At 34.5% G+C, this 15,932-nt stretch overlaps 2 protein-coding genes across 6 annotated transcripts; one reads left to right on the top strand and one right to left on the bottom strand.

Moving 5' to 3' along the window:
* Positions 1 to 615: 615 nt before the first annotated feature.
* On the top strand, positions 616 to 5,554 carry LOC112800148 (urea-proton symporter DUR3-like). Of its 5 annotated transcripts, none has more exons than XM_072196238.1 (10): positions 618 to 1,139; positions 1,563 to 1,670; positions 1,819 to 1,914; positions 2,062 to 2,144; positions 2,393 to 2,613; positions 2,691 to 2,953; positions 3,078 to 3,316; positions 3,485 to 4,134; positions 4,237 to 4,489; positions 5,153 to 5,554. In XM_072196238.1, the coding sequence occupies exons 1-10, from the start codon at positions 957 to 959 to the stop codon at positions 5,166 to 5,168; spliced, it is 2,112 nt and encodes a 703-aa protein (XP_072052339.1). In that variant the 5' UTR covers positions 618 to 956; the 3' UTR covers positions 5,169 to 5,554. The 5 variants fall into 5 exon arrangements, with proteins under 5 accessions (XP_025698040.1, XP_072052339.1, XP_072052342.1 ...); XM_072196241.1 differs by having other exon boundaries at positions 620 to 1,474; XM_072196240.1 differs by lacking the exon at positions 5,153 to 5,554 and adding an exon at positions 1,400 to 1,474 and having other exon boundaries at positions 637 to 1,139; positions 4,237 to 4,730.
* Positions 4,875 to 13,060, bottom strand: LOC112800146 (formin-like protein 14). The gene is made up of 17 exons (XM_025842254.3): positions 12,645 to 13,060; positions 11,817 to 12,520; positions 11,464 to 11,685; positions 9,669 to 11,335; positions 9,283 to 9,409; positions 8,789 to 8,860; positions 8,548 to 8,646; positions 7,936 to 7,977; positions 7,758 to 7,838; positions 7,635 to 7,685; positions 7,473 to 7,554; positions 7,241 to 7,335; positions 6,823 to 6,894; positions 6,580 to 6,696; positions 6,222 to 6,290; positions 6,060 to 6,126; positions 4,875 to 5,501 (listed from the first exon to the last, which is right to left on the bottom strand). Exons 1-17 carry the CDS (start codon positions 12,715 to 12,717, stop codon positions 5,344 to 5,346), a joined length of 3,798 nt encoding a protein of 1,265 aa, XP_025698039.1. The 5' UTR covers positions 12,718 to 13,060; the 3' UTR covers positions 4,875 to 5,343.
* Between the last annotated feature and the right edge of the window lie 2,872 nt (positions 13,061 to 15,932).

Here is a 15,932-nt window from a genome sequence, read left to right as displayed (position 1 = left end):
TAATTTTAGGTTTAGAATGATTTAAAAGTTTAATTCTATTCACAAAAAAATTTAGAAAAAAAGATAAATAGGTTTTTAATTTTTTAGCCTGCAGACATTTATATTCTTGAAAATTTGAAAATATATTTAAGTCTCTGACTTTTTTAAAATCTGAATATATTGATCCTTGAATCTAATTTGTTCCATTTTAAATACTTTCTTACGTGTGCATCGTATTTTGGCCAGACCAGTATAACGGAAGTCATGTTTGATTTTTTCATTGGGTCTGCCAGACCTAAGTAAACAGAGGGATCGATGTGTTTAGGTTTTAAGAATGTCAAAAACTTAAATGTATTTTCAAATCGTTAAAAATTTAAATGTTTGCGAACCAAAAAGTCAAGAATTTATTTGTCTTTTTCTCAAAAACTTAATAGATATATAAAATCTATTTGAGCCTATTAAAACATAAATAAATACAATTTTCTTTTTGAGTTTTTTCTACCTAAAGTTGTGAATTTCAAAGTGGGGATTCAAGAATCTCATACACAAGCCAATTTTCGTTGTCATCTCTTTCTGTTCACAAATAATATATATATATATATATATATATATATATATATATATATATATATGTATATATGTTAACTTATTAGTTTCCTATCCAATCAGACAAAATATCTATAGTGTAACAAAATTCAACACTTTGGACTAAAAGAGTTTCCATGATTGGATCCATTCTACAGATTCCTTTGATTAAAATCTTAAAATATGAGATACCCTCTTAGTTTGACTTATTGTCCTCTCTGTACTCACCTAGAGAAATAAGCTGGGCTGCTAGTTTTCCAAGAAATTGATACTTATGGAGTATCTGCATCATAGCCATAGGGATAGGGTTATATTCTATTCTTAATTTGAATAGCAACTAATTAATTAGCACAACCAGTTTCTAGTTTTTATATCCACTACTTCTTTTGTTCATGGCTTCTGCAACACAGTGTCCACCCTTTGAATTCTCTGCAAAGTACTATCATTCTGAAAATGGAGGTAGCTGTGTGAGGCAGACTAGTTTCTTTGAAGGCAAACCAGTCCTTAATCAGGGTGTTGGCTACTCTGTCATTCTTGGTTTTGGTGCTTTCTTTGCTGTTTTCACCTCTTTCTTGGTCTGCAATCCTTAATTGAATCTTGTTTGTTTAATTTATTTATTAGTATTTGTAATATTTCAAATAATGCACATGTTATGATATATTAGATTCACCTTGTTATGAGTTAGTATAGTAGAAAATACACTAGAGCCTCAAAAATGGTCGTTGAAATTGCCTTTTATGTACTAAAATAGTCTCTGAAATTTCAATTGCGCCAATTACGTCGCTGAGATTGGCAAAAGGCCGAGGACTAACATGGTGCATTTTTTTTAACCTAGGACGTACTTGGTGCCATTGGAATCTCAGGACTATTTTGGTGGCCAATTCTGGAAAACCACTTTGGGACTTAACTCGTAGAAAATTATTAACATGACCTTTTAGTTTCTATAATTTTCCATCAAGCTGAAATTATTGATAGAAACTTTGATTCTTATGGATCAGGTATGGTTGGAGAAGAGATATGTTGGGTCTCGCCACACCTCGGAATGGTTCAATACTGCAGGAAGAAGTGTTAAGACAGGACTCATTGCTAGTGTCATTGTTTCACAGGTAATCATTTCTATTGGATCCAACGCTTATATTAGGCAGAAAACTATGAATTTAAAATAGCCTTTGAAGTTTGCACAGATTGATGAATCTGTAGTTCAATTTTCTTGTTCACATATGTTTTGTTAATTGCTATGAATTGGTGGTGTAGTGGACATGGGCTGCTACAATCTTGCAAAGCTCAAATGTTGCTTGGGAATATGGGGTCAGTGGTCCTTTCTGGTATGCTAGTGGAGCAACAATCCAGGCATGAATCTTATATTACATTAAATATCTCCTCTGCATGCTGCTGTTTTTTTATTTTCTTCTTTTTCAAGTTTCAGTCCTCCTAAATTTTGGAATTTGGAAAGTGAAGTAAGCCTGAGATTTGATATGATGCATTGAACATGAACAGGTATTGTTGTTTGGAGTAATGGCTATAGAGATTAAAAGAAAGGCTCCTCATGCTCATACAGTCTGCGAAATTGTCAAAGCCCGGTATGTATCTTGGTTTGCATAAACAAAGTGAAGTCATATCAAACTTTCTTGTATAAATTATCAAGTTTTTCTAGAGCTAAATTTCTTGTTGCTACAATTGTTTTTAGAATTTGGATGAACAAGTAGTTGTTACTCTCTAAGTCTTGCTAAGCCAAGTGATGTTTCAAGAGCAACTTTGATAATTCACTCCATTCTTAACTGCAACTTTTTTAGCACTGATTTGATAACAAAGTTTCTTTACCTCTCAGTTGGGGCACTGCAGCACACATTGTGTTCCTCTTTTTCTGCTTCTTGACAAATATAATTGTAACGGCAATGTTGCTCCTCGGTGGTTCGGCCGTTGTAAATGCATTAACTGGAGTGAACATTTATGCTGCAAGCTTCCTAATACCCCTTGGAGTCATTGTCTATACACTAGCTGGTGGACTCAAAGCCACATTCTTGGCAAGCTATATACATTCTGTCATAGGTTTCTACTAAAATTTTTGTTAATCTTTGCCACCGGTTTCTGAGACTCCGATTAATCCAGCATCTATTTGTTTTCAGTGCACATTGTTTTGGTGCTTTTTGTCTACCTTGTCTATACGGCGAGTAGTGAGCTTGGTAGCCCAAGTGTTGTTTACAATCGCCTGCTCGAGGTTGCTAGCAAATCAAGAACATGTCAGGATCCTATATCACACCATGGACAAGCTTGTGGTCCTGTGAGTGGGAATCACAGAGGATCTTACCTAACAATGTTGAGTTCAGGAGGCCTAGTTTTTGGGATTATAAACATAGTTGGTAACTTTGGCACTGTCTTTGTTGACAATGTAAGCATGACTTAAGATAGGTGTCTTTCCATCTTCAATTTGTTTCATTTCTACATGTAATGCAATCATGAAAGTTAGCTTTTCACATTCATGGTTGTAACTTATGCTCCTTTTGTATGTTTAGGGGTATTGGGTGAGTGCCATTGCTGCAAGACCTTCATCAACTCATAAAGGCTACTTGTTAGGAGGCTTGGTGTGGTTTGCTGTGCCATTTTCTTTGGCTACATCATTGGGTCTGGGGGCCTTGGCCCTTGATTTACCAATCAATGAAAGCGAGGCAGGTCGTGGACTCGTTCCCCCTGCTACTGCTGTGGCTCTGATGGGGAAAGGTGGATCCATTCTTCTCCTAACCATGCTTTTTATGTAAGTAATGATCATGATCAGAAACACTTGCAGCATGTTACAAGATTGAATTTTTAAATGGTTGATGATACAACTTGTGTAAAGGTTCAATTAAACTGAAAGTCCTTGAACTTATATTTTGTGCATCATTGTTTTACTTTCTCATGTTCTTAATGCGCTTATGATCAGGGCAGTGACCTCTGCTGGTTCATCAGAACTAATAGCAGTATCTTCATTATGCACATATGATATCTACCGTACCTACATAAATCCAAATGCAAGTGGAAAGAAAATCCTTAAAGTGTCAAGGTCTGTTGTTCTAGGATTTGGTTGTTTCATGGGGCTGCTCGCGGTTATACTAAACAAAGCTGGAGTTTCCTTAGGATGGATGTACCTTGCAATGGGAGTTCTTATCGGATCAGCGGTTCTTCCTATCGCTTTCTTGCTTCTATGGAGAAAAGCAAATGCAATTGGTGCCATTCTTGGAACAATAATTGGCTGCATTATGGGAATCATCACATGGATTTCTGTTACAAAAGCAGAATATGGACACATAAATCTTGATACAACTGGTAGGAATGCTCCGATGCTTGCTGGGAACCTTGTTTCTATTCTGATTGGAGGAGGTGTTCATGGTGTTTGCAGCATGCTTTGGCCTCAGAACTATGATTGGAGTAGCACTAAGCAAATCACAGTGGTTGAAAAGGAAAAGACTGAATTGCCAGCAGAAGAGTTTAATGAAGAGAAGTTAGTAAGAGCAAAATCATGGATAGTGAAGTGTGGTGTTGGTTTCACTGTTTTGATAGTTATACTTTGGCCTATTCTCTCCCTACCAGCAGGTAACTAATTTTGAGTTATGCACATTTGAATTTGGTCTCCTATAATTTCAAGGTTAGAAAAAGAATGCATTTTGTAACTTATGTTCATGTTTATGGCCACAGGAGAGTTTAGCAAAGGATACTTCTATTTCTGGGCAGTGATTGCTATAGGATGGGGTACTATTGGGTCTGCTGTGATCATTGTTTTACCAATCATGGAAAGTTGGGAAACCATCCGAACTGTGATTCTTGGAATGTTCACAAATGACAGGCTTATGGAAAAGGTGGAAGAGTTGAATCACAAGTTGCAGACAATCATCCAGGCAATGCCAGAAGCCGAGAGACTTTACTTGCTTGAGAAGGAAAAGGCGAAAAGGTTAGAAGCGTCCGAGAAACAGGATGATTCCCTTCCGGCATGAAATGCTAATGGATCAGACTAAGTTTTTAAGTTTCTCTTGTTCTCTTCATTCATGAATCATGATTGATTTTCAATAGAACACTACATTTGTCAAGCTTTTTAGGTGCATGTTCTTGTAGTGTGTATACATTATTACATTGTACACTACAGGAAACTCAAAGATTTGAAATGCTAGAAAGATTTGCAATTTTTCCTTCAATAAGTAATTTGCATAAAATTAATCCTTAAGCTTATTAATATACCTAAATCTTTATTTCTTTTTAATTTTGTAAAAAATATGCTCAATATAAAAATTGGAATAATGTGCATCCTTAGACAGTTTTTTGACATTTTTCTTTGCATATAATAATGAAAATGATGGCTAGTTAGCTATGTTAAACATGGAATGAATCATACACAAGAATTCGTATCATGGTAGACATCTCTGAACTAAAAAAACTTACCTACAGCTAGATTACAATTTAGTACAATATTAATATATAACTAACATTTAAGTAAAAGAAGATTATCTATAGTACCTATTAAAAAAAAGAGAAGAATTTTCTATATTAGCATTCGTGTGTTATAAATTTATAATTACATGGAATCACTAGCCTGCTGATGAGTTTCTCATTCTTCAAGCCATAAGGGTAGATGATGCAATTGGATGATCCGATCAGAAGGAACTATGACATTGAATATACAGATCCAAGTGATGCATGATGCAGACATGAGTGAATTGCATTTGGGATGGTCCAAAATTCAGTATTTAGATTTTGGTATAGTAGAAATTGAAGAAACCATGGCTCACGCTTGTTGAGATAGATAGATATCTATCTAACCATTTCTTTTTTGGAGTTTGTGTTATTTGCTGCTGCCTTTTCCTTCATGGCTTCTTTCTCTAATTTCTTCTTTTCAGCTTCTGCCAGCCTCTCATTCTCTTCCCTTGACTTGTTAAACATTTTCATGAATACAACAAGGATTTGTGTAACTGCAAAAGAACACAACTTGAATAAATAAATGAAGATGAGTGTTTAATGGGCACTAACAGTGTTATTTGCTAGATGCTTTTCTATTTTTAAAACATTGTGGCACATTGAAGCAATTCGTTGAGACACGTTGCGTCAATATGAAGCACACTCGCAAAATGTCGCCTGTAATGAGGTCAGTTTTGTATTAGGTTGAAAATGGGGGATTAAATTGAATGGGTTAGATTCATGATTAGAAATTTAGAGTTGAATGCAAAACTAATCCCAACATATTTCATTTGCATTATTTTTATTATTCTAATTACTCAGCCCAAAAAAAAACCTTCTACTTCTACATGATTAAGGGTTTTTAAAATAGCTTTTGCTTCTTTAATAAGCTGCAAAAGACGGATGATATAGCATAAATAAAGAACTTAGTTGCTGTGTGAATGAATATACGCGCACTAGTACTTTTACCATATCCAAAAGCATGGGCCCTTCTAAACAAAGTTTTTAACCAAAAGAATGGTTGAAAAACTGGGACATTATGCATGTGTATATACATAAAGAGAATGTCAGACCTTGCTCAAAAGGGCACCTAGCTGGATCCTCCCCAAAGTACTGGGACAAAGAATCTGCATTTCTTCCCTGAAAGAGAACCAGTTATCAGTATCAAATCATGATTATTAGGACGGTTCATTAAAATTTCCGATGTGCAGGAAAAAATAAAGTGAAGAACCCACCACTTCAGAATACAATGATATGAGAGACCTCACGTCGGCTTCAGCAGTATCAAGAAAATTCTTCAACACCTGAGCAAGAGAATAATCATACTTAGACCAATTAAAGTTACCTAAAATTGATTCTCTTTCAAGGTTTCCCATGGGCCATCTAATTAGGCATAAAAAATATGATCAAAATGCATGATAAGTAGCTGTTGTTCACCATGCAGTAATCTTTTGGTGAAGAACACAGCATTAGTTTTCATACAGATGGATAACATGTAACAATGTAATTGAAGAATCATGGCTTTGGCCTATAGATTTATCATTTTCTCTTCAGTAAGTTCAGAAGTAAAAGCTGCCATTTTATATTCCTTACCTTACGAAATCCTGTAGATATGGCACCATCATTTTCAGAAGCAGTGAGTTCTTGCTCAACCTTCTCCAAACCTTTACTCACAGCTTGCATTTCTTCAGCCAATGCTTTCAGTTGGATCTAAGGTTTAGACATCAAAGTCATAAATTCGTAAGTAAGTAACCTTCATTGGCCAAGTTCTATTAAAATACATTTATGATTTATCATCAAGAAGCCAACCACAAAGGATTACTGACAAAAGAATACCTTTGAAGCTGCTTCCAAATGGACAAGATCTTTGTCAAAATCTAGCAATTCTGGCATTTTCTCAGCAAGAAGCTAGTGAGATAAGAACAAAACATTGTAAGATATCATAACAAAAAAGCAACAGTGGCCAACCAAACAGGGAATTATGATTTGTCATGTGTGAAGGAAGGAACGCAAACAAGTTACTTTACAAATATCACAATCCTAAGCAAGAAATGCAAATTTGAGCAAAATAGATGGAGCAAAGTATGAAACACTGGAGATTTACAGAGAGAACCATTATCAGCAGGAAAATGGAACTTTTTCTTTAGCATTATCTCCTATAAATATATTTTCACATGGATGGAGCAGAGCAAAATTATGTCAAAGATATCATAGTATAATACAAAATATTGTTCAAAGATTTTGGTATATCTACCTTGCACAAATAATGCATCAAAGTCATTTTGTTATTTCTTGCACGAGTATCAGATAACTTGAGAAGGCTATCCAATTTGAATCCAACTGCTGATCCTGCCATTGATAAAACGTAAAATATAATCTAATCAGCATGGTTGAAACTATAATTTTGTAATAAATATTGAGTTGAACCAGGATGCAACACAAATCTCAAATATAAGACAGTCAAGTTGGAATGGAGTAATAGATACCCCTTGCTGTTCCCTGATTCAGGGCATTGCCCAAGGTAAGAATAGTCTGCATTATCTGGCGTAATTTCACAGATTCTTTCACCTGTATTATAAAGCAATAACATGAGTATAAGCTTGGTAATTCTTTCATTTTTTTTTTCCAACTAAGCCATTAAACAGTACCTCTTTAGCAGCATTGTTGATTGTATTCAAATTTTTCCTCAAATCATTCACCTGAAGAAGCAAGAAGAATTTGTCTTTAAGAATGAAAAGCAATATAGAATAATCATAAACTGGATAGCATACCTGAGAAGAAAAGTTGATTTTGAAAGCAAACACCCTTAACTTGGATTCTACTCGTGGAACCTTCATCAGCTCCATAAAAAACTGATAGGGGTCATCAGAATAAGAACTTCGTTAGAATTAATGTAGGCATTGTAAAGAACTAAACATTCATTGTTAAGAACAAAAAGCAAGAAAGAACCTGTTCACATTTTCCAAGCATATCCTTGTCCCCTTTATAATTCTGTAAAACAGAGATATTTCAGCTGGGGAAAGAACAAAGAAAAAGTTCCTTTTCCATATTAAACAAGGAAGCATGTCATACAAATATTAGAAACTTTTTACATTTAATTTTTGAGCAATTTGTTGTTTTTTAATGTGCCATTGGGAAGATTTCCAGTTTACTTAAAAGGTTTAATCTGAAACTGTTCATGCATATATATATATATATATATATATATATATATATATATATATATATATATATATATATATATTATCAAAGACACCTAACCATTAGCAAACACAAAGTGTGAATTTCGAAACCCTAAAAAAAATGAACTAAGGTTAAGAGGATGCACAAATATGCATATGGCCTAAATGAAGCAAAAATGGGAAAGTCCATCTATGCAAGTAACAGTGATATGATTCAAGATTTTTTACCTGGAATTGAGTATATTAAGCAAATGAAGATATTTGCAGCCAAGATACAATTCATAGAAATACCAAATCATATGCATTACATGAAGTTATACTTTACAGTTCAGACAATTTTTGATAAGTTAATGCACACGAGAGTAGAAGAGTGGTGTACCTTCAACATCTCCATCTCTTCCTTGGTGGGACAGAATTTGATGAGATTCTCAACCTGATCAATATCCAGAACAGAAGAATCCAATGCTAGAACAGCATTCTGAAACCCAAATAACAAAAAATGACAAATGTTAGAGCAAACATGAAAACTAATGCCCTCAATCAAGCTATATCCAAATGAAAAGTGCCCTAACAAAAAAAAAGACAACCAAGCAATTGAACAAAACGATAGAGAAACTTACAAGCATATCTGGCAAAGGAATTTTGATTTTGGAGAGCATTATTTCACAATTATATGCTCTACGCAAGTCAATCTGGAGGAGGGGATAAAGAAAAAGGATATATTAGCCCTTGTTCAATTGATAACATACACTAGACAAAAATTGAAAGGAAAAAAAAAAAAGAAGACGAAGTATTTGCATTAGATTTCCAGAGCACACAATCATACTCATAGAGCAAACTGCAATATGGAATATTTGTTTGTCAAAAAACTACATATTAATCCAAATAAAAAAAATTCTTTTTAGCATTCATTATACTTTTCCCATCTTATTTTGCTTCTTCATTTACAATGCAATTGGAGAGAATAGACAAAGTCTCTCTGTAGAGTTTTTATTGATGTTTATTATCTCTTGGGTACCAGTCCCATTCAAGAGTACTCTAATTATGAACAGGCATATGAACCCTTAAGCAACAGGTTGTTAAACAAATTTATGCCACTAGAGAAATTGCTTACCAGTTGTACTTTCTCGGGTTTGTTGATATTAGAACCGCGCCGACCTCCAACTTTAGCATTGCTCCCATCAGAAGCAGATGCTGCTGAAAACAGGCTCTCAAGTTCTGATATATCTATTTCAGGGGCCCTAACACAAAGTTTTATGATTTGAATCAGAAGTGCTAAATTGAAATAGCATCCCACCCATCCTAGGTCCTGTCGAAAGAAAGTTAGGTGGGTGGAGAAGACAGGAAATTCTAACAAAAGGCCCAATTGCCCAACCATAGTGCAAAAATTACAAAAGGAAAGAGTTTTCATAAAATGACAACTCCGACGTATTTTATGGGATAATTACAAGGAAACTTACTGTAATATTAGAATGAAAATACTAATTCGGTAATCACTACCTTGATTCATTATCTTGCTTTTGTGAATCAGCCCATAAACTCCCTTGTGCTGCTCGGGCAACTTTCACCCAATGAAGGGGCTTCAACATAGTTTTCTTAGGTGCATTAACAGTTGCACCAGTACCTCGGCCTCTTCCAAGACTTGCTGGTGCTAAAGAACCTTTGCCAGGTGGTGGTGGCACACTAGAGGCCCTGCCTGCAGGAGGTGGAGGAGGTACAGGTGTTCCACTACGACCAATTGGGGGAGGAGGAGCATTTGGAGGCTTTGGTGCAGCTGGTGGGGCTGAAACTGTTCGAACACCTGGAGGTGGAGGTGGAGGTGGTGGACCAGGACCTTTTCGTACAGACCCTGGAGGGGGTGGAGGTGGCGGTGGTGGGGCTGATGTTAAACTTGTTCGCACAGGTCCTGGCGGAGGGGGAGGGGCAGGTGGTGGAGTTGAACTTGCTCGTCCTGGAGGTGGTGGAGGTGGAGGTGGAGCTGGTGGGGTTGAACCTGCTCGTCTAGGTGTAGGTGCTGAAGGAGGAGGAGGAGGTGGAGCAGGTGGGGCAGTAATTGCTCTTACAGGTGGTAGAGGGGGTGGAGGTGGTGGGGCAGAACCTGTTCTTGTAGGCAGTGGAGGAGGTGGAGGCGGAGGCGATGGGGATGAACCTGTTCTTATTGGTGCTGGAGGAGGTGGAGGTTGAGGTGGTGGGGCAGAACCTACTCTTGCAGGTAGTGGGGGTGGTGGAGGTGGAGGTGGTGGTGCTGAACCTGTTTTTGCAGGTAGTGGGGGTGGTGGAGGTGGAGGTGGTGGTGCTGAACCTGTTTTTGCAGGTATTGGAGGTGGAGGTGGTGGTGCTGAACCTGTTCTTGCAGGTATTGGAGGAGGTGGAGGTGGAGTTGGCAGAGCAGAACCTGTCCTTGCAGATATTGGAGGAGGTGGAGGGGTTGGAGGTGGTGGAGCAGAACCTGTTCTTGCTGGTATTGGAGGAGGTGGAGGGGGTGGAGGTGGGGCTGAACCTGTTCTTGCAAGTACTGGAGGAGTAGGTGGAGGAGGTGGTGGTGGTGGTGGGGCTGAAGTTACTGGATCATGCTCACTAGACATTGGTGGAGGTGGAGGTGGAGGATGAGGGGCTTGTGCTGGAGTTGGAACCAAAGGTTGTGTAGCAGGAACTGATAACGGTGATGATGGAGATGAACAAGGAGAATATTCATTGCTTGGAACATGACAAATTGAGGGTCCATTATCTGTCAATGACTGATCAGGTGTTGCTGAATCGCGATTTTCATGATTACCACCATGATTCTCAAAAGCTAAATGGATTGAATCAGGGATGTCAGGTGTCAATAATTTTGGAGTATCAGAAGACAACCTGGGAACATCAAAGGCCTCATCCGAACTATCAGCAGTGCTTGATTCATTATTTTCCTCGTCGGAGTCAGCAGGCGATGAATACCAACTTCCTTTTCCTTGCAATCTTGAAAACTCTTTGACATCATTTAGGACAGTTAATTGTTTAAGAAGCCAGACAGCAGCAGCATCACCACTATCAACCCAATCTACGCCACTAAACAGTTCTTGAACCCGTGAAAACGCTTCAATGGGCAATCCACCTTTCTCCTCACCATTTAGCATGGTTGTGGGAGCCCGTTGAGGACTTACATTTTCTACCTCTCCAAACAAAACCTAAATTCGAGAAGTTCTAAATTGTCAGGATAATAACAGGTACCCTCACTAGAAAGAAAAACTCAGCCATCCACAAGTAATCGAAGTCTTAGTTTTCCATACAATCCTAAACTATAAAAAGCACTCACCTCAGCCCTGAAGCCTTTTGGATACCGATCCTTTGAATCCCAAAGAATGTCCAAGTTATCAGCATTCAGCATCAATATGTTGGACCGAATAAATGCCGTATTAAACATTACACGAAACATCATCACCTCCCTTTCTGGATCCAAATCCAAATGAACGCACTCTAACACCACATCTCCTTGAACTAAACACTGAATATCAATCTTAATCACATCGCAGTCTGCCTGATAATAAAAAAGTCAACACAGAACACAGCCTAACATCAATTAACAGCAACACAAATTTAATACAACAAAAAATCAGCCAAAAATGCAAAACAAATCAATCAAGCAAACAAAACAACTCCACACAGAACCTGGCGGTAATGCCGCAAGCTCTTCTTCTTCTTATGCATTGAATATATCATCTGAGTGGAAAGCCCATCCTTGCTGAGCAAGTTCCTACCAAATATCCTAATCATCGGCCTACACCCATTCTGCAAATCAAAGCCAGGAATTGCCCTCAAAATGAGACAATCCAGCGACAGTGCTCGCTCCGGAGGCGGCCACCCCGGTGAAATATTCCGCCTCGCCACATACTGAATGTATCGAAGCTGAGAGGGCAAAGGGTTCAAAGGCGACAAAAGCTGCAACAAACCCTTTGGTGCCTCCCTATGAACCATCTCAAGCGCCCTTTTTTCACCACTATGAACTTTCCTAAAGACAAGTAAACTAGCTAGTAGAAATGCAAGTAGGGGCCAGCCCCCTCTTTCACAGTGAAACAAAATCACATTTTGATGGTTCCCTAAGTTTAACCAACTATCACAGACTCTAAGAAAGTGCTGAACAAGAGAAAGGGGCAAAATTGGAACACCCTCGTACTGCTTTGGGTAATCCATGACGACAACATCGTATTCTGTGAGAAATTCAGCGAATTGGCTGCGCCTCTCGCCGTCGCGGAAGTTGAATGCGAGGAAAGAAGATTCTGGAAACTCCTCATGGAGCTCCGTGATGATCTCGTGGAGGTGCAGCTGGTACATTCCTTCGGGCAACACTTCGGTGGAAAAACACGAATCGAAAACTGCACAATATTCATAAAAATAAAATTAAAAAAAAAAAGAATCTTGAGGAGGAAAACGAGGGAAAATTTTAGGAATAAAAAAATGGGAATGATGAAAATTTCGGTTTTTTTTTTTTTTTGTTACCGTAGACTCGGTCGATGAATTCGAGTAATCCATCAGGGGGACGCTTGTAGAAGAATCTGCTGAGAAGAGACATGGTGGTTGAATTGAAATTGAATCACATGTAGAATGGAGAATGGAGCTGCAGAGAGTAGAAGCTGAAAATAACAGAAGAAGGTAGTAGCTGCAGTTATGGAGTTCTGAAACGGAAGAGGAGAACTGGGGAAGTTTTTGAAATTTGAAAAGGATAACAATTTAATTTTTTTTTTTCTGTGTTTGTGTGGTATATTATTGTGACTTGTGAGAAGATCATTTTGTTGAAATTTCACCAATTATGGGCATGGAAAATCTAGTTATATTTTTCCATCTATTTTGTTTAGATACTTGACTAAGAAAAGTAGAAAACTACAAACAAAAAAAAGGAGATTTTATTTATGTTTTCTATAGTGTTTTTATTTCTCTTCTTTTAATTCATTTTTTTACTATCAGAATTATGATTATTAAGAATTAAATACTTAGGTTCCTTTTCAGAAGGTCCAAAAATTATTTTTTCTTTAATCTTTAAATTATAAAAAATACAATATTAATATTTGGTATAATCTTAAAACTAGTTTGTGATTTTTCGAAATTTTATTTAAAATATTTATAAAGAAGTTAAAAAAACTATTTTTTTAAAATTATCTATCATTTTCTTTAAATAAGGACTTTAATAATTAAAAAATTAAATATAAAATAATTTATTTTTATATTTTAAGTTTTTTTTTTCAAAAAAAATTAATTGAGTTGTTTATTAAACGGCCATTAATCCTTATTTTGCAACATATTATGGAATTGTACAGTTAGTAACTTATTTAGTTATAATTTTGTGAAAAAAAAAAATAGTTATCTCCACAGGCACTTAATAAATGGAGAGATAATCTGTTGACTATTACCTTGGTCATGAGTTTAACGAACTTCAACTGTTAAAACAAACAAGCACCTTACACTTGTAACCATTTCTAGACACTAGTTGATTATAGTTTGTTAATCATTTGTTAAATTTCATTGACCTAATAAAATCTTAAAAGCCTTATAAAGATAACACCTATCTATCTATTTAAATTATATAAAAATTAATACCAACTCTTTTTATATTAGATTTAAGTTATATTTTTTCTTTTAATGATACCACATCATCAATTTTAATTACTTTGACAAAACTTTAAAAATTAACCAATTAATTTTAGTAAAATATTAAAAAAAATTAAAATCATAACTCCCATGCATAATTAATTAATTAATTTATTACATACTATTATTCAATAGAAATATAAAATATTAATTAAATATAATAAATATCTACATTAAAAGTGTTATAATAATATTATTATCATAATAAATTTTAAGTTACAAAATATTCAAATCCTATCTTATTTGACTTACTTATATACTATACATAAGACTTTTAACAATTTGTAATTTGCCCATAAAAAATAATTACACCAACAAATAAAGAAGAGCTTATCTACTTAGAAATGATTTTATTAGATGATTACAAAATAATAATATTTATTATATTTTTAAAACAAATTTACAAAAAAAGCTTATTATTTTTACTATTTTCTAATACTATTTTGAGTTTGTATCACTCGAAAAATTATGTGATAGAATAGATTTAACAAACTATTAATAGATATTTTTACTTTATACTATTTAAATTATTCTTATTAAAAATAACTTATTCAATATATATATATATATATAGAGGCACACACAAGCCAATAAATATTCTAAAATTTTTTATTTTTATTATTATAGATGTCATTCAAAATATGTATGCACTAGGAGAAGAAAAACAAGTAAATATCAAAGAAAAATCTACAAAAAATACGAAAAATAAAATTTTCGTGCTACAACATAAAAAATTATTCTTTTTATTATAGATGTCATCGAAAATTTATATGCACTAAGAGAAGAAAAACAAGTAAATGTCAAAGAACAATCTACAAAATAAATACCAGAAATAACGTTTTGTGCTACAACATAAAAAATTATTATAAATTCAAACTATAAAAAATCTATTAAATTCCATCAAATTATACTTATCATACAAAATTTCATCAAATTATAAATTACTAACTCAATAGTTATTACATATTTAAAATTAAATTAAAAGTTACAAATAAAGTGCTACAATAATTTTTGTGCTATTTAATAAAAAAAAATTTATTGGACACAATTGGCTCAAATTTAATTACACTCCAAGTTACCAATGACACTAAAGCATCATCTCAATTGATGAATTTATACAACCTCACACTTATATTAAAAGTCAAAGTAAATGATTTTAACTTTAAAAATGGCTCTCAACAATATATTGTTACTAAGATATTTCTCCCAACAAAAAATATTGAAACACAATCCCTATTACAACAAATCTAACCGGTAATACTACAAAAATTTTATTTATTTAAAAATTATTTATATTGTTTATTAATTATAAGAATCAACTTCACCAACACTCATATCATCAGATCTAGATGACATATCAATCAAGAGATTAAGGAAAAAGAAAAATAAATGAATCCAAAGCACATCTTTAAATAAAAAAACATACCTACAAAGATGAAATAAAAAAGACAATAAAAATGTATAAAAGTTAATAGTTTAGAAAGAACATGTCTTCACAAGAACATATGAAAAAAAGAAACAAGTTTAACAACAACAAAAAATTAAAAAAAAAAGAGAGAATAAACACTACATAAGAAGATTAAGTTCGTCAATTAAAAAAAATGCAAAAATAAAAACAACAAATAAAGATATAGCTTTTGTACAACTTCAATATAAAAAAATTATATTAACATTTAAAAAAAAAATATATCAAATTTAATATTAATTTGTACATATTTTAATTAATATTTAAACATAATACTTACTAAAATATATTTTATACTACCATTAATTTACCATTCCACGCATCGCGCAAGTCTCATTCTAGTTTATATAATTTTGTTATCATTCTTAGAATTTCATTCTCATTCTAGTTTATATAATTTTGTTATCATTCTTAGAATTTCATTTCTAGAGAGACCTTGAATTATAATTATAAATATCCAACAATACAAACATCATTTTTACCTTTTTAGCTTCCTTACTGTGTCTAAAAACATGCTTTGCCAATTTGCCACAAATTGCCGAATTTTGAAGAAATGAACCTCTGGACTCTAGCAGCATAAATATGGAATTCGCAGTATATGACCATTTTCGTTGGAGCATGGAATTTTGACGCGCACCAAAACTCAATATCTGAAGGCAGCATCACACGTGGTGAAA

The sequence above is a fragment of the Arachis hypogaea genome, chromosome 5 (assembly GCF_003086295.3).
Source record: "Arachis hypogaea cultivar Tifrunner chromosome 5, arahy.Tifrunner.gnm2.J5K5, whole genome shotgun sequence".
Classification (NCBI taxonomy): domain Eukaryota; kingdom Viridiplantae; phylum Streptophyta; class Magnoliopsida; order Fabales; family Fabaceae; genus Arachis; species Arachis hypogaea.
The sequence above is the reverse complement of the archived record's forward strand: the minus strand, read 5'-3'. Positions and strand labels throughout refer to the sequence as shown.